Raw genomic sequence first — 22308 nt, 5'->3', positions numbered from 1 at the left:
GGTCCATAGAAAAGCTGGGATAGGCTCCAGCAACACCCCCGACCCACAAGGCTGATTAAACAGATATGGAAATTAAAGAATGAATGATTTTTATTACGTTTTTTTGCATACGTATATATACTGAGGATTAATCGATCGCTGACATGTAAGCGCACATACACAGGGTCCACCTTACCTGTAGTATCTGGCAGCGGTCCGAGGTACAGTCGATGTTCTCACAGGGTTGGTACATGCCAAGTGTCACACAGTTAAGCAAGATCACCATAATGCTAATCCTCTCGAACCATGTATGAGCAGGACTGGGGTTAAGGAGCATAGCGGCTGAGGAGGAAGTCACAACTATACACAGATTGCAATTGTTTCAAGCTCGCCTGTAGGATAAAAACACGAAAGAAATATCATAATTTGGTCCTAGTCTCGTTGTATATCCACTATGCAATGACAATAAAGGCTTTCTATTTCTATTTCTGGTCCTAGAGCCACTAACGGGTTCATTTTACTCCTTGAAAACTGATTTTTAATGCTGCCCTAAACATTTACGCAATGCCCTTGTTCAGAATTCATTTTGATTCACATGACACAAACTGATGCGGAAGAATGATGGCACCCTTGCTCTAGGAGATGAGAGAAGAATGAGAGAATGTAGGATAAAAAAAAAAGTCAGAGATCAAAAACCCTTTTTCACCTGAGGAGAACCTGAGGATGAGGAGGAGATAAAGTCCCAGCCTTCAGGTAGAAAAAAATTCTCAACATAATTCAGCTCTTCCACAATCATATTCACAAGTGACAAATGAATGCAAATGTCATCATTAAGTCTTACTCAGTTCATTATTCTATATCATCATTATGCAAATATAGATCAGCTTATGAAGTTGTATAATCATTTCATTAAAATAGAATGGTTTTGTTTTTTCCTGTATCTTTCTGTTACAAATGCTCATTATACAATATTTTATTAATATAAAATAAACATATTAATAATTTGTTTATGTAGTGTGTGTTCTCTTTGTACAATCTCCATTTAGGGCGATTTCTCTCATGCTGGTGTTTCATGTTTTAGCTAAAGACAACACAAGCCATGAAATGATGTGTCTCTAAATACAGTGCTGTCTATCCTGACTGTTTAACAGTCCAGGGACATTTGATTCTGCACCATTTCCTCTATTCACCATAGTAAAGCCAACTATAGAGGATTTATATAAAACACATTTCATCATGTGCATAACTTATTCAGAGCATGTACGTAGCACCGTGTGTGAGCGAAGCAGTCACACAGCAACTAAGAAATTCATCAATGAAAATGGAAATGAGGTTTTTCCAGCCGACCTATTCTTTTTACACGACTAGAGTGAGTCATAAAGTCCGACCAGGCGAACCGGCTGAAGCTCAGAATACATTTTCTGACATTTATGTAACATGATGAAAGATTCAGCCACCTAGTCACCTTGCAGAGTGACACCACTGACCTCATTTATACCTGCACCATATCTGCCGACACAGCCTGCAGCCGACAGCACAGGCCTTGAAGTATTCATGCAACATAATTATGGGGTGCTTTAAAATGCAAACATGAATAAAACAGAGACGGAAAATGTATACTGAATGAATATGGTACAAGTGTGTGTGTCCTGATATCATTATGGAATAAATGAGCACTGAGTGCAAAATGTTTTGCAAGGTACAAATGGGCTGTATTTAGTCCATTGATTAGTGATAACTGTGCATCATGAATTTAATACAGTGAAGCATCTATTCCATTTAATTTAATTCCACCTGTCTGCACCTGGTGCAAAAACAGAGACAGTTTCACACAAAAGCGTTTGACTGCTGCACATGTAACTGCTTTTCATTATTCTGATTTCATGACATGCCAACAGGATTGGCTTACCAACCTTAATTAAATGTTCTGGGTTCCTCTTCAAAACCAAAAGGGCACCGTTCAGGCACATGCAGCAAAACAAAGTGTGGAATAAAGCAATTCTTGCTTCATGAGAAATGTCACACACAAAAATTCAGTCACAGGCAAAAGGTTTAATTATGTCTCCACTGGGGAGTTTCCTCTGTCTTGTCATCTTCATAAGTATGGCTTTTGTCTTTTCTGCTTTAAAGCCCCCTAATGGCTGCTGCAGTGACATTAGAGCTTGCATAAGTACACACACTGCGAACATGGTTGAGTCCGCAGTCATCTGAGTAATGCAATTCTACATGAATAGCTGCTAAAAATGTTAAGCTAGCAGAGACAAAAATGCTCTCAAACTCTCACAAGTGACAGTGAAAGTCTCTTTGCAATTAAACTGGGTTCAAAAAACTATAAACACAGAATTTGAACAGGGTAACTTAAATGTGGGTTGCTCGTCTCCTGAAACACACTCCCTGCTTTCCTTTGCTCTGAATGCCTCCCCATCATGCTGGCTCCTCTCTGCTGTTTGGCACCTCTCTCTGGAGGAAATACAGTCAAATGAGTATTTATAATGTGTGGAATGAAATATCATCAAGGGCTCTGTGTATTTTCTTTCAAGTTTCCTCACCTAACAGCCATCCTTTTCTTAGAAATAAGTCGTTGTCGTCGTCCCCCCTTTGGGTTATGTCATCATTCTAGAACTCCTCGCCCTCAAAATCCTTCCAATTTTCCCATCCGTTTCCCCTCTCCATTTTCCTTCCATGCCTCACTTGGCTCAACTTCTCATTCATTCCCGGGTGTGACAGAGCAAACGACATTGTTGCCCTCCAAGCAAAAGAAGAAAAAAAAGCACTTTGAGACATATGATACCTTGACAGGCAATGAAAAATCAATCAGGCCAGCGTGTGGATAAACAATGTGCGGTGCTCCCATAGTACAACTAAACAACTTGCCCCGAGGTTTAGTGTTTGCCAAGTGAGAGCCAAGAAGGGAGGCACGCTATGAACGAGTAGCGAGACAGACAGCCTGAGAAGATAAATAACGCATTTATACAAAACGCATGGGAGAACACAAGACAGGAGACATGGGACAGAAGTTATTCCAGTGTGTTTCAATACTTCTCTCCCAATGCCCATAGTTCAGCATTTAAGTATACACACGCCAGCAGAGGAGTCATTCATTACATGCAAGAACCAAGAACATCAGGCCTCACAGATACTCACTCCTGAGCTGTATCAGCAGCCTTCGCATCGCCACGTTAAGTGACTCAGCGCCGTTATGACTTTTTTGTGTCGCACCATCCCCAGATTTCTCCCTCCCCGGGGAAATGAAGCAGTAGTCGGCTGACTTACGCCCAGCTGATTCTGGAGCAGCAGCTGATGGCTGGTATGTCACTCCCTAATCATGTTTGGGGGGGCCCTCACTAAGACTGACACCAGGGGTGCTTTGAGGATGGAGGACGGGAGGCATGTTGTTATTGAGCTTCAGCGGTTAATTTGATTGTCTTGAAGTTATCACTTGTGGCGTATTTTCCTTATAATGGTTTAGAATCCTCCCAGAGAGAGACCATGCATGTGAGGCTGGGTATGTCCAAACAGTTTTTTTTTCACATCATCCCTCCTTCTCTTCTCTTCCTATACACCTAATCTTTGTATGCACATAGGTTCCCTCCTCTCTGATTTTATTTGCTTTTCGTCTTTTCCAGATCCTCCTCGTCTAGCTGTCTCAGCACAGATTTGTCATGCATTTTCCTTTTTTTTATAGTTGGAGCTTCCCAACTTTGTCAAGTTCTCTGTCTCTCCTTGACAAAACAATTCAGGATCCTCAGTGTGAAGCTGATTCTGCATTGGTCTCTCCATCTGCCAGTGGAATGTATTCAAGTGTCAAAAAGGCAGAAGTAAGGAGACCCTATTTTCTCAGCCTTTACTGGGAAAACATTCAGAAAAAATATATATAATCATTGAGATGTAAAAAAATGGAAGGTTCCGGTACGTGTGAAAATATAATTTATTACGTTAAAGCAGTTCTTGTTTATTCTGAACCAATTTTTCCTCTTGCATTTATCTTTGTTTCTTAGTCCTCTTCGTCCTTTATCTTTATTTCAAAGATTTACGCACCACACTTATTAGAATTCCAGACCTACGCTTGCTGAGATAAATACACAATAGCCATTTAATTTGAATTAGCACTTCTTGTAATAACAATATGATATTGCTGGAGACCTGAATAAATCAAATTATATATTAAGACCATTAAAATGTTGACATTAGAATAACAGCAATGCCAATTTTGTGCACCAGTGACGTTTTCTGTCATGACTGCACAGACATAGATTAAGTAAAGACTTTGAATAAATGGAAATTATTGCAATTTGAAGAGTATGGAGAGGATCTCAAGCGTTACATGCATTATCAATACAGTTCTGTCCAATTTAAATTTGGGTCAAACCTGCCTGCACATCCATTGATATACGCCATTGTATAATAGTGTGACAATATAAGAATTCGGTGGTTGCACAGACAAGTACAAGAGGGCAGTTGGCCCTAAAACACAAGGCCTGTGGCTGCAGCTAATGAATAAGTATTAAGAATCAAAAAGCCTCAGCTTTGTTTCATTTCTGTTTTACTGACATGCATGCTGCAAAGTGAAGGACAGGAAAAAGACAACTACGTGTTAATAATTTGTTTTCCTGATCAAACAATAATTAAATGTATGTGCGTGTGCATGCGTGCGTGCGTGCTGCCCTGAGGATCAGCCTCATTCAGATGGAATCAACATGACATTCTGTTTCTCTCCGTGACACTGACGCATGTGCCTGTCTCATCTCCCAAAGGTAAAGCAGCATGATAGGTCACTCACTGTGAAATACACACTGACATGAGTGTGCGCACACACACACAAATACACGCAAATACGAGTTGAGCGCCAGTAAGCCAAAACATCCTGCAGTCCTGCTTTTAACAAAACAGTCACAAACACATCCTTCTCCACCGCAGTTTTTGTGGCCACCGCTGTCCTTTGTGAACCATCATGCCATTACAACAACACGGTTGTGACTCATGTCACCAGATCCTCTTTGGGATGTGACACAGTCCCAGCTCCTGGAGGAAGAATCCGTCAGCGCAAAGTAATGTCCAGAACTACCAGTGTTCACGCTGATAAAGTCTCTGCCCGCTGTCCTTATCTTCAGAAAGTTGCCTGATTGTTTTGACTCTGTAAATGCTGCATCGTGCTCTTCCTGTCGTATCTGCCTCTCTCTGTACGTCTTCCTCACCACGATGAAGCAGTAAGACATGCCTTACTAATACTGTTACTCGCTTTCATCGGAAATTCGACAAATGAGATCTTCTACTGTATGTGTACATCAGATTGGATCACCACCTTGACCCTTCCGATGCTTGACCTCATAGCTGCTTGCCTATTTGTGTAAAAATAATTCAATACCCAACTTATACTGTTTGAGTCGACTTTTGTGCCTCAATATTTCTTGCTTAGTCTTGAAATGTGCAATTACATTTTAACCATTAAAAATGACAAAGGGCTATGCATCTTTCCCACCAGAGATGCACACCATATGCACAGCAGAGTACATTGAAGAAGAGAAAACACATTAAAAGCCTCAAGCTTCAGTATTCAGTACATGTTCAGTATGTGCTGCTTGTCTCTGGAAACAAAACTCCCACTTTGCAATCTGTTAAAAAAAAAAAAAAAAGGTTCTGCCCCTCCTGTTCAAAATACTATTTAAACTTTAAATATTTGCATATTCACCCCACACTAAAAAATGATGCATCTTCGCTCGATAACAATGTTGACAAGACCGTCCTAAAAAAAATAGGTTTTTAACAGTGTGTCTCATAGAATTAAAGGAATTTGGTCCAAAAAAATACAGCTATACCTTCCTGCTCTGTGAAGAAACAGTAGGATATAAAGGAGTTTGCTTTAAATGCCGAGTATCGTGTCGTGCAGTTTAACAGGGCTTAGTATGGAGTACACAGCTTGAGCTTAATATCATCGCCCTTTCCCTTATTCAAGGTACCAGACTGGATGAATATAAGTCAAGTCATGTTTAATGATTTAACGTGATCAAGGATGAACCTATAGAAGATATAAACAGGCACATAAAAACTCTGTAGACCTTGAAAAGTAGATATATTGTACTAAAACAGTTGTACTTAAATTTACAGAAATAAAAATTGAAGTAAGAATGACTTGTAATGAACTGTAACTGTAAAGATGTATATTTGGCAAAAACTTTTGCCAAATATACTATTGACTATGACTATTTTAAGCTCATGCGATTTCAAAAAAGCACAGTTAACGTGGGACATGCAATATGCAGCTTTAGCCTGCGCAAACAATGGATAATATAGAGTAAATGTTGACAGCACAGTGAAACGGAAAATAATTCAATCAGGCCCGTTTTAGGCCTTTACTGATCGCTCTTTATGATGATGAATATATTTATTAGATAGAGCTGGGGTGTCAAACTAATTTTCTCCAAGGGCCACATTAGCATTATGTTTGCCCTCCAAAGGCCAAATGTAAACCGTAACACAGTAAAAAATGTAAAATAAATGTAACTACTCCTTAACATGCTGTTAAATAACTATTTATTTTTTTATTTAACAATTTAGCCGCCACAGCAATTACAATAAAATATTCAGTTTTAATATCACTTTTTTAATAGGTTGTAACTTAACGCCACACTTTAAATGAGAACGATCATAAGTATGAACCAAAGTTTGTGATGGGAATAAAATAACATCTAATAATGTGGAAGAGTTTCATTCAAATGCAATCATCACGCAGGAACAAAGATAACCGATACAAAATCAAAGAAAAACCAAACAGCCACCACCTTGTCTTGTCATGAACATGCGCAAACCAAAAAAACCAACCGAAGTGGGAAAGATAAAGAACATTCCCCGAGTCAATGCCGTGGAAAAGACGGCACTTTCAGAATCAGCACTGGACAGCTCCATAGCTGGCTACATATGGAGCTGTCTTGTTCTGATCCTGAGCGCCATATGTAGCTAGCTACATATGGAGCTGTTCAGTGCTGAAGTTCGCCTTCAGGATCAGCACTGGACAGCTCCATATATATAGCCTACTACCTATGGAGCTGTCCTCTGATGATCCTGAGCACCATATGTAGCTGGCTTGTTTCCGTTGAAAGTCCTTCGTACATAATTCATCGACGTGTAACAATACATTATCAAAACATAGTTTAGATGACTCAACTTCCCTCAACTGTTTGTGAAATTGGTGAGGACATGCTTCACTGATTAGCAAATAATGTTGGAAAAGCAACATCACCGACTGTGCTGAATTAGAAAATGATAACCCTTTCACGCGTATAAGCACTAGGGTTCTCTCTCGTCCAGCAAATTGCGAAGACATTGTCTGCCAGTTTTGCAGGGTAATAAGCCATTATGAAACAGTAACATAAGGGTGGGGACTCATTACAGGCTCCAACTAACTCAAATCTAATTCAATTGCTGCACTGACTCGTTTGCTGCCGGTGAAATAATGTGTTGAGCTCTCTCAGGTGCTGCTAGAAGGTACATACACTCAGATCTATACGGCAACCTGTCACACACGTGCGCGTACAAACTCACACATGGCAAATCAAAAAAGCACGTCATGGCTGGCTGAGACTTGGAGCAACTCTTCAAGACAAGACTATGACTTGTAACCACGGCAACGGGAGCAGAATAGTGACAGATTGTGTCTGCCTATATTCATGTATGAGTGTCTTATACATGTTTTTTGTTTTCCCTTTCCAAGTACACTTTTGTCTAGAGGCAAATGTTTAAAAAAATTCTAATTGTGTACGAAGTTCTAGTCTGCATTCTCATACAGAGGGCGATTATTTTTCATCTGGATTTGAACATTTTACAGCTCGTGGGGTGTGCACATTCTCAATATTTGCCAACTGCGTATCTGTCTTTCTCCTCATATCAGCTGAGTACAGCAGGTGCCTGGCTCCATCACATTGCTGCTGCTAGTGAAGCTGAATGTATTGTAGATGCCATGGGAAATATAAGCCAATACGTTTTTTTTTGTTTTTTTTGCCCTTTCTGTGAGATGGAAATGAGGAAACAGACAGATGGAAGGAGTCCAACGTAAAGCTAAAGTATAGAGGCCGATCGGGGTGAGAAACAATGATGGAAAGCATAGTAGACAAAAGAGGCATGCACAGGGAATGACTAACAGTAGAAAGAGTAGGGAAATAAAAAAAAAAAAAGTGTAAACCATGGGTCAATTAATAGTACCTCCTGCTGTATGCTTAAAAGCCAATAGTTTGAATTTTACACAGGTTAAGAGTATTAGAAACACATCCAATAACATGACGACAGTGATCCGGACATCTAGACGGAATACCAGTGGTGGGAAAGAAACACAGGAATGTAGCACATTTCTGCCCAAATTCGGGGGGAAATGAATATTTAAATAAAGAACTACTTGGAATCATTTCCATGAGTAGGATTTCTGTATCAGGATTGTTAACAGCTCATATTAGAGGGAAGAGGTATTCTGGATTCAATTGTTTATTGGTGACATTTTGAATCATTTATTTTAAAATGCCCAGGTCTCATTTTAGGATTTACCTGCTATCTAGTCAGTTAGCTTTCAAACAATCCAAAAATAATCAATCAATGCGAAAAGGACTATTTTTTGTCATTTTAAATTAAGCGATAACTCTCGTGGTAATGGCTATTATTTAGCGGTTTTATTTAGAATATTCATTTTAACTTAAATAAAAACACGACAGTCATGTGTGCATCTGGATAAATACAGCCATTTCAACTCTTGTCACACGTGGTGAATTCATCTGCACTCTGATCTCTCCTCCAACCTCTTCACCACCAATCTGTTGGAGCTGCAGTGGCGTTGTCAGCTCCTCTCTGGCATGCAGAGATCAGAAGCACCTGTTTGTCTTTGTACTATCCATGCAAAAAACAAACTGAAAGAGTATTTCCAGCTGGTAAATTAGCATCGCAGATTGATGCTTTGAAATGGAAAGTTTAAAGATTATCTCAAAGCCTGTGTTCCAATTTAGGTATTGGATCCTCCTTTGTTTGAGAAGCAAATACATCATGAAGTAGCAGGAATACCCCTGTCTCCTGAGAGCTTTTGGAATACACAATACATATGCATGAATTCAGTAAATATTACACGGTGGTACTGATTAAATATATAATGTATATATTCAATGCAAATAATACGACTGACAGTGTAACCCTTTGTCCAAGATGTTATGTTCATATGGAATTAATTTATAACAATTATTATAAATTAATCATTTAGAATTATTAATTTAGAATAATAATTATTGTAAATTGGCCTACACAATTTACAGGGAGGTGGTTGTGGCGGATGGTGGCGGATGGTGGAGATCCACTGGCGGTGTGGATGGAGAACGATGGTTTTAGGGAATTTACATTTTTTTGACACAGAAAGTGCTGCACCTGCAAGCACTATGTTGCAAGGTTAAGTGACCTTTATGCCTTGTAGCTTACATAGCTCCTAAGGGGCCACATAGTGAGACACATGATTATGTCACAATGGGCCCATATGGTCTCATAATACATCATCTTAGATGTGAAAACTGTAATTGATTCACTGGTCTATGTTCTGTCAGTAAACGCCTGCAACAAAAGGCATTTCTACTTCAAACTAATTGGAACTAAGATTTTAATTCAAAAATCCTGAACAGATACTCTGTTGGATTTTTGGTGAGAGATGATTTTAAAAAAAAAGGCATGTGGATGTACATTAAGTGTCAAAGGAATTAGGGGCATTTTCTTGAAGAATGCATAGCACCCGTAAATTGTATTGAATTTCAGGCCGTCTTCTCAGTAATGCTCACACATTAGCACCTGTCTTTCCGAGTGGACGGAGGATAACGGATATCAGAAGGAGGAGATGGGGATGAAGGGGATCTAGTCGAGAGGGGAACAGTAAGCCCTCATCGCTCTCATCTCTTCATCCATATTTCAACAGGGTCTAATAGGCTGACATGACCCCTTGTTACAAACACGGCGAGAAAAATGGCCGAGACATCAGCGAGAGGAAGCAGTGAGAGATAACCGCCGATGCTAAAAGAAGAACTCCTCTATGATTTAAGGTTTTGCTCATTTCTTAAGCATTTGATTCCGTTTCATTTTGATTTTGATGAACATGCATGTTGGAAAGAAACAAATAATCTCAAAGCTGTTTGGTTATTCCTCTTGGTTTGTTTTAAGACTCATTCGGCATAATTTATTTTTACTGAATAGGAATAACTAGAAATTGATCTGTACTCATAGATGCATCTTTCCTGCAACCGATTTGCTTGTGATTTGTTAAACTAAGCTAATTATATGAGATATACAGACATATACTGCACCTCCAAGCATTGTCTCTCATCTTAAAATACATCTTTGAAACTTCCGAACTTCATATGCAAACACATGTGCAATCCTCCATAACCTGAATTACCATAAGCCACAATTTTCTATTATATTTCTCTCAGATTGTTCACTTCAAAAGATCCTGATTGCTTGTGTTGCAGCAAGCGTGAAACAAACCCTGCAGGTCCAGTGGTTAGTTCCCCAGGGCGTGCAGAATCTAGCAAAGACCCACTAAGTGCTTTTGACTTGACTTTGATATTTGTTTGCAAGTAACGTGAAAAAAAAAAAAACTTGTTGCGAAGCGCTCATAGGATAAATAAAGTACTTAAACGCAACGGGTCATTTTTGGCAAGTATCAAAGTTTTGAAAAGATCTTTGATAAAAAAACATGTATTTCTTATGTACCCCTCCTCTCGCCCGTAGTGTCCTATTGATACGCAACAACCGCCATCCTCAAGGCGGATAAAGCGGCTGCAGACGATTGATGTCGTCTCTTCTACAAGGAAATGGGTGGATGGATTAACCTAGTTTAGCTACGGCAATAGCTAATGCATACTGTTTCCAACTCTCATAACTTATATTTATTGTGCTTCCAACCTTCTCCGCAATTGCCAACCTTGATGCTCATTTTCATCCCAACAGTCAAATGGCCACCCCTTTCATTTTAACGGGTCTAATAATCAGTCTACTTGTGAAGGGCATGATGAGAGCAGCGGCCAAATCCATCTGCCAGAGTGCTAAGTAAAACAAACTGGTCTTAAAAAACGTGGGCTTGCCTCCCAAAATATAAGACTGCACATTATGGATCGGTACATTTATCGATATAGTGACAGGTGGGGGACACGAGGCCGTGATGTAGGAATTCAGCAAGTTGCTTTCCTCAGCCATCAATCTGGGTGGTAATTAACCTCAAAGAGAAGGACTATATGAAGCAGAGTAGCTGAACTGGAAAACACAGCAGAAAACTAGAAACGGGCCTACGTCACTACACTAATAATTATTAAATGGCATGTTCATAATGGATAGTGGGCCTGATCAAATAATGTCAACATAAAAGGTATGTAATTATTATTTTATTGTCAATATGATGCTGTCTGCTTAAAGAACATTTAAACAAATCAAGGAACTCCAAGATAGAAATAAACGCAGAGGCGTGTTCACCATTTGCCACTCATTTCCCATGAAAACAACACAGGGTTCCTCTTTAATCTTACAGTCTATTTTCAGAAATGGCAATACGGAGTGTCAAAAAACTCATAACACTGTGACACAAAACGGAGGATGGAGGAACAAGGGAACTTTCTCCTCTCCTTAAATAGCAGCAATGTCATTCTTGGAATAAACCTAATCCATTTTTCTACATCCTCCCTTCACACGAGTTTAACGCCGGGGCAGCTGAGAGACAGGCCGTGCTTATAACTTTCATTATCATCAAATATTGTTAACACAATACAGAATTTAAAAAGCAGTCATTTGTGGGCCATCATGTTTGAATAATCCGATGCAGGTGGGGGGGGGGGATAAACAGATATTTTAACAAGCTTTATAGATTTAAAGTTAACTAAACGCCACAGTCGCAAAAACGTTTTCACCAAAATATTGTGTTTAACTTTGAATTGGTGGTGTAACCTAATGCATATTAGAAAAATGGAAATAATACTTTTAAAGGCATGGAAAGCCAGAAAGCCACAGAAGAGACAGCTTCATAAAATACAGGCTACATCCAGCTAACCAAGGTCAGTCATTGCAGCTCAACTGGTTCCATGATATTAATAGGCACTGGCAGTGGCTGCACCCTGTGGGATCACATCTCTGCAGGTTGGCACGCTCAGGGATGGACACGCATAATATATACAAGAACACGCTAGGACACAAAGACGACTGATCACAAAGACACACAGAAGGGAAGACATGCAGCAAATGAGAAAAACTAAGGAGAAGAAAACAAATTCCAATCTTTCCTTATTTCTGTCACAGATAATCCCAGTTTGTATATATAAGCAACACGTCACCACTCAGAGCTACCTGCCTGTCAGCCTCGCTAATACTTATTATATTAAACTAACCACTAAATCAGAAGATGATGAGAGAAGAAGGGAAGGTGCGAGAGAGGGCGAGAAACACAATTGGTTAAGCAATGATGAAAGTGAGAGAGACAAGGACCCTGTCCACACCTGGCAAGGACGCAACTTCAGCACATTCCTAGGAGTTACTCATGCACCAGCAGCAAGTCTGTCCTCTATCCAAGTATTTGCTTTAATGTTTCATTATGGGATACATATTGATTACACAATTTAAAGGCTGAAGAACAATGAGAACATCAGCAATAAGACAGGATTCCGATAAACCTTCCTTTCAGTAGCAGTTTTATTTGCCAATAATCGTATATGAGCGAGAGAGAGGTCCGTATTAGTAGCTTTTGCTAACTAACTCTAGTTGGACAGGACAGAGGTAGATATAAAAATGATTATCTAAATACTTCAAATATCTGATCATGTTCTTGGTAAATGTCATTCAAACTTTGAAGACTGATGACCAATGGAACGGATTAGAGGTGATGAGATACCGAGTTGTTTCCAGACCAAAATGCAGATGCAGGATTACCCCCCCCCCCCCCCCCCTCTCTCTCTCTGATATGATATGATATGATTTGATTTGAGCTTGTTGCAGTGACTCAGGCTCTGACTCAGTGACATGACAGCTGTAGAGTCTTAGCAGAAACCTACCAACTCAGCTACTATATGCAGTCTATGTGCGCGTAATAAGATGGACTTTACTGACCTAAATCCCAAAGCTCATTTGAACTGGAGATACCAGCAGTCAACCAATGTTGAAACGTGAGTGGTCACACTCTTTCAGTCTCAGTTCTTATTAATATATTAATATAATATTAAAACATCATCAAGCTTTATTCGCTCAGTCATGCTGCTTCTGTGACATCAGACCTAGTTTGTATGTGATCTCTGTTATTTGTCAGAGACTTCTGCAGACTGTCTGTTGACACATCATTCAGTCCCTCTTCCTTTTACGAAGACCTTTTGTCTTTTTTTAATCCCATCTCAGAGTTACTCCCTCTCCCCGTGGAAGAGGTCTGAAGTTGCATTCACCAGAGCAATTAGAGACTCCATGTTCCTTCTCACTGTCGAGAGGTGACAACACACACACACACACACATACACATTTATATAATATGCACATAACTCGTGGACACACACTACCCGTCCTCTGTCTTCCTCTGTACTGACAGGGACCGGGCAAAAGTTCACTCTGCCACTGAGCTAACAATCTTCTCTCTCGTCTTCAAACCATCTCCGCCTCACGCACTTGTCTTTTTAAGAAAGCTGTCAAGCATCAGTCTCACACCATCCTCTCCCCCCCTTCTCTCCAAGGGCTATCGTCCTTCTCTCTTGGTTTATCCTTTTTACTCTTCTATCTCTTTCAGAGAGATGTTACAAGCTTCTCCTTCACCTTAATGCTCATCTAAAAAAAATTCCACAAAATTGGCGGTCTTAAAATGATCAAAGAGCCCCGAACAAATGACATTTCACCATGTGTTGCCCATGTGAAATGGGATTTGAGGTGTCCCAGGTGAACACCGGCTTGGCTGTAAGCCTCCTTTTCTTCAGCAGACAAGCATTGGATGGCAGTCTTCCATCGCAACCACTGTGGCGCCACCATCTGTAACATCATTCACTTTCTATTGAATGCAATGAGGGCACTGATACTGGTGGCATAGAGAGACGTTCACTGATTTATCTCTGTGAAACCTGCCAGGCCTCCATTCATGTATCCCTACCAGGAAAAGATGCATACATGAGAGACCGGTTTGATACCTTGAACATAGGGCTAACAACAGCCAGGACACGCACAGCTCAAAGGTCGGCGTGATCGGCTGGTGTCCTTGATATTGTAATGAGTCTCTTTTTCTGCTAATGTGCTCATAAGTAATCATTACTGAAGGGCAAACCTTGAAGCCTGCAAGGAAAGAGGGTGAGCTGTTGCTCAAACCTACTGATGATCAATCAAACTGAATGCTGTCCTCACATTTCTTTTAAAAAACATGTAAAATTGGACTGGAATCACTGCCAAGTCAAAATAGTAGTTTGCTCTCCTTTTTAAAAACGTAATAATGTCGCCCTGCTTTTAAACCTCCACCGTCAGGCAGAGGTTATTTAACCTATTTAAAGTGCAGTTGGTTTTAGTCACTCATTCACTTTTAAAATGAAAGTAACTGGTTTGAATGTTATGGTTTGTGTGGTTTGAGGTGCTGCTTTGCATGTTTGCAATTAAAAAATATATACATATACAGCAACACTTTATACAGACCAACATGTCTAAGTGTGTTTTAGAGCATGTTAGTCATTGCTTTTATTACATTGGCCACAGGCAACACTTGGCTGAATGTATTCTGAAAAGGCAAAATGTATTCTACACAGAACAGACTGTGAGCTGTCACATTTGATTTATTAGTAATTCTTGTCTGCTGGCAGTTTAGCTCTCTACAAGACAAGAATATTTGGAGTAGAATAATTATTGCTTTTCTTATCTGTGGCTGTCTTTACTGCTGCCTCTGGTAATAACTGCAGAATTCATATTCATACTAATAATATGTAAGACTCTGTTGCTTTTGTTCTAGTCCAGTTTTCCGGGATGATGCCAGACAGGGTTGCTCCCTCTGTTCTGAGGGAGCAAATGAAGCCAAATGCAAGTTGCAGCATCTATTTCTTTTTTTTTTTTAATCTTTGGCCCCAGGCTAAGAGCTGGCCTGGCTCCATATTGCAATTAATAAATGTCAGCATCGCATCCAAAGAAAAAGTTTGAATGAGCTATCCAGAATTTTCAGAGCAGTGCACGGAGTAGTACGGAAGATTAGCAACACAGATATTTAAAATTATTATTTATTTATTTTATCTTATAAGATTAGGCATTGTTACTCATGTGGACGATGCGGCAGTAACTAGAAGAAAACAGAATCTGTGGGTAACACTGTTGCCTCAGCAAGAAGGTCCTTGGTTCGATTCCACCTGAGTGTCTTTCTGTGATGAACCGGTGACTTGTCCAGGGTGTGCCCCGCCTTTCACACAGCCGAGCATGAACCTGTGACCCGGATTTGGATAAGCAGCTGAAGATCAGACGATTACAATCGTCGATCGATAGATTAATGATAACCAAATTGTTTCAGTGGGGAGGAGGGAGAGGTCTTATCCTTCACTTTATTTAACGTTTTTATGCTACTTATTTGTAACTCCCATCCTTGAGCTGAAATAAAAAAAAAAATGCAATCCCGGGCGGGGCACAGTCTGCAGCTCACTGGCTGCTGAAGTGCTGCAACACTGCAAGACTTGTCCCTGCCCCACAATTAGCCTTGACATAACTGTATATTAACCGAAGTTAAACGCTGCTGTCGCCTGATATGCATGAAATCCAATATTGGGGTGTCTAACTCTAATTAAACACGATGCCAAGTTCCAAGTCCGGTTCCGTTGGAGATGGTTCATTGAGGCAGCTATTCAATGGGAGCAGGTAAATATAAAGGTTAAATATCACCTCCTTCCATTGATGGATGATGAGTTAAACATTGTTTTGCCTTCATACAAGTATCCGGTTCTCTACTAGGAACAGGCCTGTCCCTGCGGTAAGTTATTCAGGCAGCTGGTCAGTTGTTCACGGCTCATTATTGTGATCCACTCATGCACCCATATTTTTTTGAGGAAAGATACATTTGAAAATCTCAAATCTGTTCAGGGGATTTTTTTGGGGGGGTCAGAGACAAAGAACGACTCACTGCAGTGCCGAATGACTCACACAATTTACATAGCACTTGTGGATAATAGATGAGAAATAGCAAACTACAAAGCACTCACTTGGATAAAATGTACCCTGCAGTTAGTGGTGATGGAGCCATTAAATGACTTATTAAATTCTTTCAGGAGCCCCAGTTTGTGTAAAGCAATACATCTGAGTTGAGCCGACATTAAAAGGAAGACATGATTCTTTTATGAGTTAAAAAAAAAATAAAGCAGGACGAATGTAATGATGACAGGCAGAAAACAAAAAAGAGAGATTAAAGCTTGTTTTTATGTAAGAGGAAGCATGCCGTGCGTGTGTGTGTGTGTGCGTGTATACTTCTGACATTTATCTGTGGAGTTTATCCAAAAGCAATCTACCCCGCTCTGACTTAATTCAGACAAATAGGATTAGGAGAGGAGATATCCTGTACAGTTGAGTATACAGCCAAACACGGAGCCAGCAGTTAGGTGGATAATGTCTCTCCTCCAGAATGTGACACTGTGCTAACCAATAACCTCATCATGCGTGCAATTCAAGAACAGTGTCTGCATTAATTCAATCGAGGAGGACCGTGGCAGCGCTGGATCCTGATTGTGTTCGTGCACATAATACGTGAACGTATTGTAGAAAAGGACGGCGAAAGCATTTAAAACATATAAGTCATCAAATACCCTGATTTGTTCCAGCATGAACGATAAAATATCACTCATGAGAAATAAGGTCTGTCCAGGACCGCATAGTCTGACTGTTGAGACCACAATTGTTTATACCACAATAAATGTCATTTCTGATCAATCTAAATACGGTAGATAATAAGCATATCTTGGGCAGAGGGTGGTTTCTGATTGACCATTTCCATGACGGAATTGGTGCTAAGCTGCTTGCCAGTGAAGACGAATTGGATGAAGCTTCCTTCGAAATTCACATGATATCATATTCATGATATGAAAAATCATTTGATGATGGATGGGCAGGAAAACTTCCCTCTACTTGCCCGATGAGAAGAGATGACTCACAATGGTCATTGAACAAGTCTTTGGAAATGGCTGAAATTTGGTGTAAACAAAAACGAATGGACATGCAGAAAGTAACATAATGTAGCATCCCTATTTTTATTTTAACAATTGCAAACCGTGCGCTTCAAGCTGCCGTGTTATAACAACACATGCTCAGCACAGAATAGCTACTATAAAGAGAAATGCATGTGAAAACAGGTCAGACATTTGCGCTGAGGGTACTACAGTAGTCATTAAAGTCATTTTAAGTCCTTCATCTCTTCTCAACTGTTCCCCTCTCATCTCCTTCTCCTCTCTCATACTATAAGCACTAATGGAGTTTAGAATAGACCTGAGGGAGAAGAAGAGAGGGGGAGAAAGGAAGATGTAGGAGCAACAACTGGTGATTAGAGAGTGATAATCATCAGAATCATTACTAGTGTTAACATTAGCAATGGGACTAATTTTAGAAGCATTCACATTAGTCTTTAATATAGTTTATTTTTCCTTAACAGGGGGGTTCGGAAAATGAAAATTAAGGCTTGTACCTCTTTTTAAATGGAGACTTCCCCCAGGGTAAAAGGACAGCAGTTCATATTTGAAGCAGAGGCTCATTAAAATAAGCGTAACACTCCTGTTATCGCACAAGATGAAGGCATTAATGGTAATTTGGGGAGAGACAACATCTTAAGGAGAGAGGGGGGAGGGGGGGGGGGGGGGGGGTTCGGTGATGCACAGAGGAAGTGATTTCATTTGTGAGTAATAAAGAAACAAAAAAAACAGAAATGACAGAAAACTGACAGGAGAACAAGAAGAGGCAAGACAGAGCGTCGCGTTGAATTTAAGACAGACTTTTGATCTTCTTGAACACAATGTCAGTCGACAACCAATCAGCAAACATCATGTGGCATACCTCACAGCAAATGCCATTACAAAAGAAAAATCAATCAATCCACTATGCGCCCCCGCTGAAAGTTTCCCCAACTACAGAAAATGAAAGGACAAGCAAAAGTTAAGTGTGAGAAAAATAAAAGGGAATGGCAGAAGGAAGGAGCAAAGGGAAAGAGAGTCGCTGATGTGTCCCAGGTGTGTGCTCTATCCCCAGCAGTAGTTAAGAACAAGGCACGGCAACGCCTCAGCCATCTGTCACCATAGCGATAACAAGCTGTCGGGGCCAGAGAGGATCATGGGCCACAGAGGCTGGTCACTCTGCTTGAACACAACAGGAGCCAATCAGGGGAGAAGAGGAAAAGGCGAGATGATGTGAAGAGAAGGTTACATGCCGGCCTTGAGCTCTTCGTAGGAAAAAGGAGGGAGAACGTTTCAAAAATGGTGCAACTGACAGCAGAACTGACAGGGGGAGGATCATGGAAGAGTGGTGAGACCAAGCTAATTTCAAGGGAAGAAAACGTAGCAGGGGAGAAGGAGCTGGGAAATACAGTAAAATGCATGCAGTTGTAATGATTACAGGGAAAGACAAAGGAGGGCGCCCAGAAGCATACATCACTCAGCGCTCTTCCTCTAACAACTCACATGCAAGCACATTTTCTTTCTAGAACGCTGCGTATTGCAAGTAATTATCCTGCATTTCCCCACTGAAAATATGGTTCATATCTAAAGGGTAAAGAATGACCTTCCATTTTTAAACAGCAGAAAACACATCCTCATAAATCAATGGACAGGATTCAATCACATTTCACACAAATTAGGGGAAAGATGAGCATCAAATAATTGATTTCTTAATGGGATACTGCTCCTGCAGTGGCCATTTTAAATGTACCTCAACCATGACAGTAACATCATATTCAGTCAGCAGCAGCAGTCAATGTGCTGCAATGCGTCGCTTGCATGTGGCGTTTCCACTGCTCTTATGTTAGCTTTACATTCATACCGCATTTATGTATAAAAACAGATATATCCGTATGAAACGCTGTGGCACTGGAACGTCAAAAAACACAGGTTAAAAAACGAATGTAGAAATATATATATAGGTTGTGATTATCGCCATAAGAAATATAAAGCAGCAGAAGAAGAGGTAATCATGAGTAGAGTAATTGGCTCTGTGATTTTCCTTGAGTGTAAATACTGGATTTTGTTGTAAAGCACTTTGATTGGCCATTCAAAAAGCAAAAAAGTAAAAGAGGAGTCTATTGTCCAGTTTAGAGTAACATTATTTTAAATGCTCATTAATTACAGGATGCATACCTTTAAAATATATATATAACAAGAACACGTTAATGAGCTGTATATTTATCCTTTGTAATATATTGTAATTTTTCAAATGCAGTATGAGTAAAAAAAAAATGCTGAAACTGCAGCCGATGATGTGCATATGTTGAAACAGTTAACTGTGATACTTCATCCACGTGAATGAGGTGAACTGTGTTTGTAAAGAATGAGAGGGTTTAACTATTATATTGACTCCATAGAGTACGAATGTGTTCCTTGCAGACCAAGAACAATAAGAAGAGTAAGAACAAGTGTGTGGGGTGTAATATAGACAAGTGCTCCAGGTGCTCTGCTGCAGGCAGGCGTGGGAGTCCATCACCGGGTGCATTTTCGTGTGTGTCTGTGTGTGTGTGTGTGTGTTGCACAGCTGCTGTGCGCAGAACAGGATTATTAACCTTCAACGAAATGTTGAAACAACCGCACATGCTGCAACGACCACCAGCAAAGCGCTTTTCAACGGTGGAGAAACGTTGCGATGGTTCCGTACTTTATCAACTCAAGTCTTCATAAAAAAAGTGATGAGTTAATTTATTTGGCACAGAAGCACTCTGTCATATATATATAGTAGTCTACTGCGATCAATACACAATGAAATGGGCACAATATGTTGTGACACCACAACTCTAAGCCCCACACACGCGCATACAAAACCTGCCATCCCACTCTCTTTTCTCACAGTCGCTTCATATTTTTTCTCCCACCACCTCTCATGCACACACACACACACACACACAGAGAGAGACAGACACACGACCACTTGCAATAGAAGCTCTGGCGATGTGAATTAGGATCCAGAGCGTGTTTTCAGTGTGCACTCCACAGGACAGGTTTTTACCCTGTGGAGTGGGGCCTTTAGAGAGCAGCAGCGCTGAGCCATTAGCAAATGCTGCAAAGCCTTCAAACGCTTCCTTCAAAGAGCAAGGAAGATGGAGTCTGAAAGGCAAACAGAAGATCTCACTGCCCACTGGCCGTCTGACGTCCTGCCCTCTCTCCATCCGTCTTCCCGATTCTCTGGTCCCTCTGTTTGTTTCTCTCTAATACAGTTGTTTCACACCGAGTTGAACACAAAGTCAAACTCCTCATTTACAAGACGTTTCAGCGATGTTTTCGCGCTTCACGAGCTTCCTGTCAGGAAAAAAAATCTGTCTTTGCGTTTGCATTCAGAGTCGATTCATTTAGCGCAGCCGCAACCTGACTTCATTCATCATTCTCTTTCATGCTCATATTTCTCTGCAATCCGTCTTGCTCTGGTATTTCAAGTTTTAAACTTTGATTTTGTCAATTCATAACATTCAATTCTCTTCAAAGGATTTGTTTAAGTACTTACTCAACTCAATTTCTAAGTTTTATTTAAACACGAATTTCCCTTTCAGTTCTTTGAGCGAACAGATGCCCGATCAGCTGTGAACCGCATGGGTGCTGAGATCATGATTAATTGTTGAGAGAGCTCCCGTCATGCTTGTCGTTGTTGCAAAATGTTATATCAGCTCCCAAAATATGATAATTTTAAAGCACATTGCAGAGATCATTTGCAGAATGATTGTCATTAGAACAGATTATCTGCTCTACTTTATCATTCAGAGCGATTTAAAGTTAAATATATATATATATATATATTGTAAACATATAAAATGTTATGACGTATATCACCTGAACAACAGGATGAGAGAGATTTAGAATCTAATACCACTGAACACCTGACATCAACTGACCAATCAGACGTTTTACATGATTTAAAGCCTCATTTTCAGGCCAATGGAGTAAACACACACACCTACACACACAGACACACTCACACACACACACACAAACAGTCCACTGTGGTTTTGTCTGCCTAATTAGAAAAGATCTTCTTTCGTTCCACAGCCACCCTCAGCGTAGGTAGCAGCATGAACACAAGCAGATACAAATGCAGAACTGTTCAATCCGTACAATGCTCATCACTGCAGTTGTAGTTGTGTTGCGTAGACAAGTCAAACGCACTTACTATAGGATGATTCTTGGAGGTCTGATCGACTGTGCTGGCAAAGCCTCAAGACAAAGGGGGTGAGGGTGGATTGGAGGGTGGGGAGACAGGATGGATGAGAGTGTATCCGGAGAATACAAATTCCAAAAAAAAGACAGAAGGTACCCCGAGGAAGATAAACTGTGACAAAAGCAACTGATTGAAAACAAGAGAGAAGGCTCTGAATGGATCAAAGGTTGGCGAAATGACAGGGACTGAATGATGCCTGAAGCGCGTTGAGTGAAATGGTGGCGCAGATGTTAAACAGTTGTCATCTAAAACGGATCGCATCAGGGCAGTTTCATCTTTGAAATTGAACTTGCATTTTGAGGCGACACGATAAAGCTGGATAATAAGGGTTAGAGAGGATGGAAAAGGTGGCGTGGTGAAGAATAGGTTATCTTAAAGGTTAAGGGAGTCCGTCCTGCCGGTGAATAAAAGGATATGGGCTGGAAACCATCCGGATGCACAGGTTGCGAGGGAAGGTAGTCTGCTTAAGGCAGAAGAAGACCACAGGCGCCAGCTCTGGGAACGGCACCACAAGGGTGCTCAGGTCACTGCCGATACTGACGCCATCACCTTGACCCGCTTCCTCAATGATGTCATCAATATGCGGCGAACCGTATTCCTCAGTCCCTGCTGTGGAAATGCTCCCCAGCGGCACAGGACACTCCTCACTCGTCATGGTAACCCGGCCGAAATCTGAAAGACAATGAGATCAGACTGGAATTAGGGGAATCAAATATCTACACATGATTTATTACACGTCTCAGAGGTTTTGTGCAAATTATCATTTAATTAACAAACAGTATTTTGCACTGCAGCAAAATCTTTATAATTGCATGCATTTATTTCATTAAAGTCTGATTGGACTCGATGGACTTTATGCTGCAGCATCTCCCACAGAGCTTATAAGTAACATAACATCACGAGATGTGTTCTCCACAACCCAGAAGGGTTTGGTAGTTCTTTGCCCTGCAAATCATCTCTCAC

At 40.5% G+C, this 22308-nt stretch overlaps 1 protein-coding gene across 1 annotated transcript in view; it reads right to left on the bottom strand.

Annotated features, from left to right (window-relative positions):
- LOC137905417 (voltage-dependent T-type calcium channel subunit alpha-1I-like) overlaps positions 1 to 22000 on the bottom strand; it is a 73953-nt gene extending 51953 nt beyond the window's left edge. The window contains 2 exon segments of the mRNA XM_068749655.1: positions 176 to 287; positions 21762 to 22000. Coding sequence (XP_068605756.1) covers positions 176 to 287; positions 21762 to 22000 — 351 coding nt within the window.
- Between the last annotated feature and the right edge of the window lie 308 nt (positions 22001 to 22308).

Source organism: Brachionichthys hirsutus, chromosome 16, assembly GCF_040956055.1.
Source record: "Brachionichthys hirsutus isolate HB-005 chromosome 16, CSIRO-AGI_Bhir_v1, whole genome shotgun sequence".
Lineage (NCBI taxonomy): Eukaryota > Metazoa > Chordata > Actinopteri > Lophiiformes > Brachionichthyidae > Brachionichthys > Brachionichthys hirsutus.
This window is presented reverse-complemented; position numbering and strand designations above follow the sequence as displayed.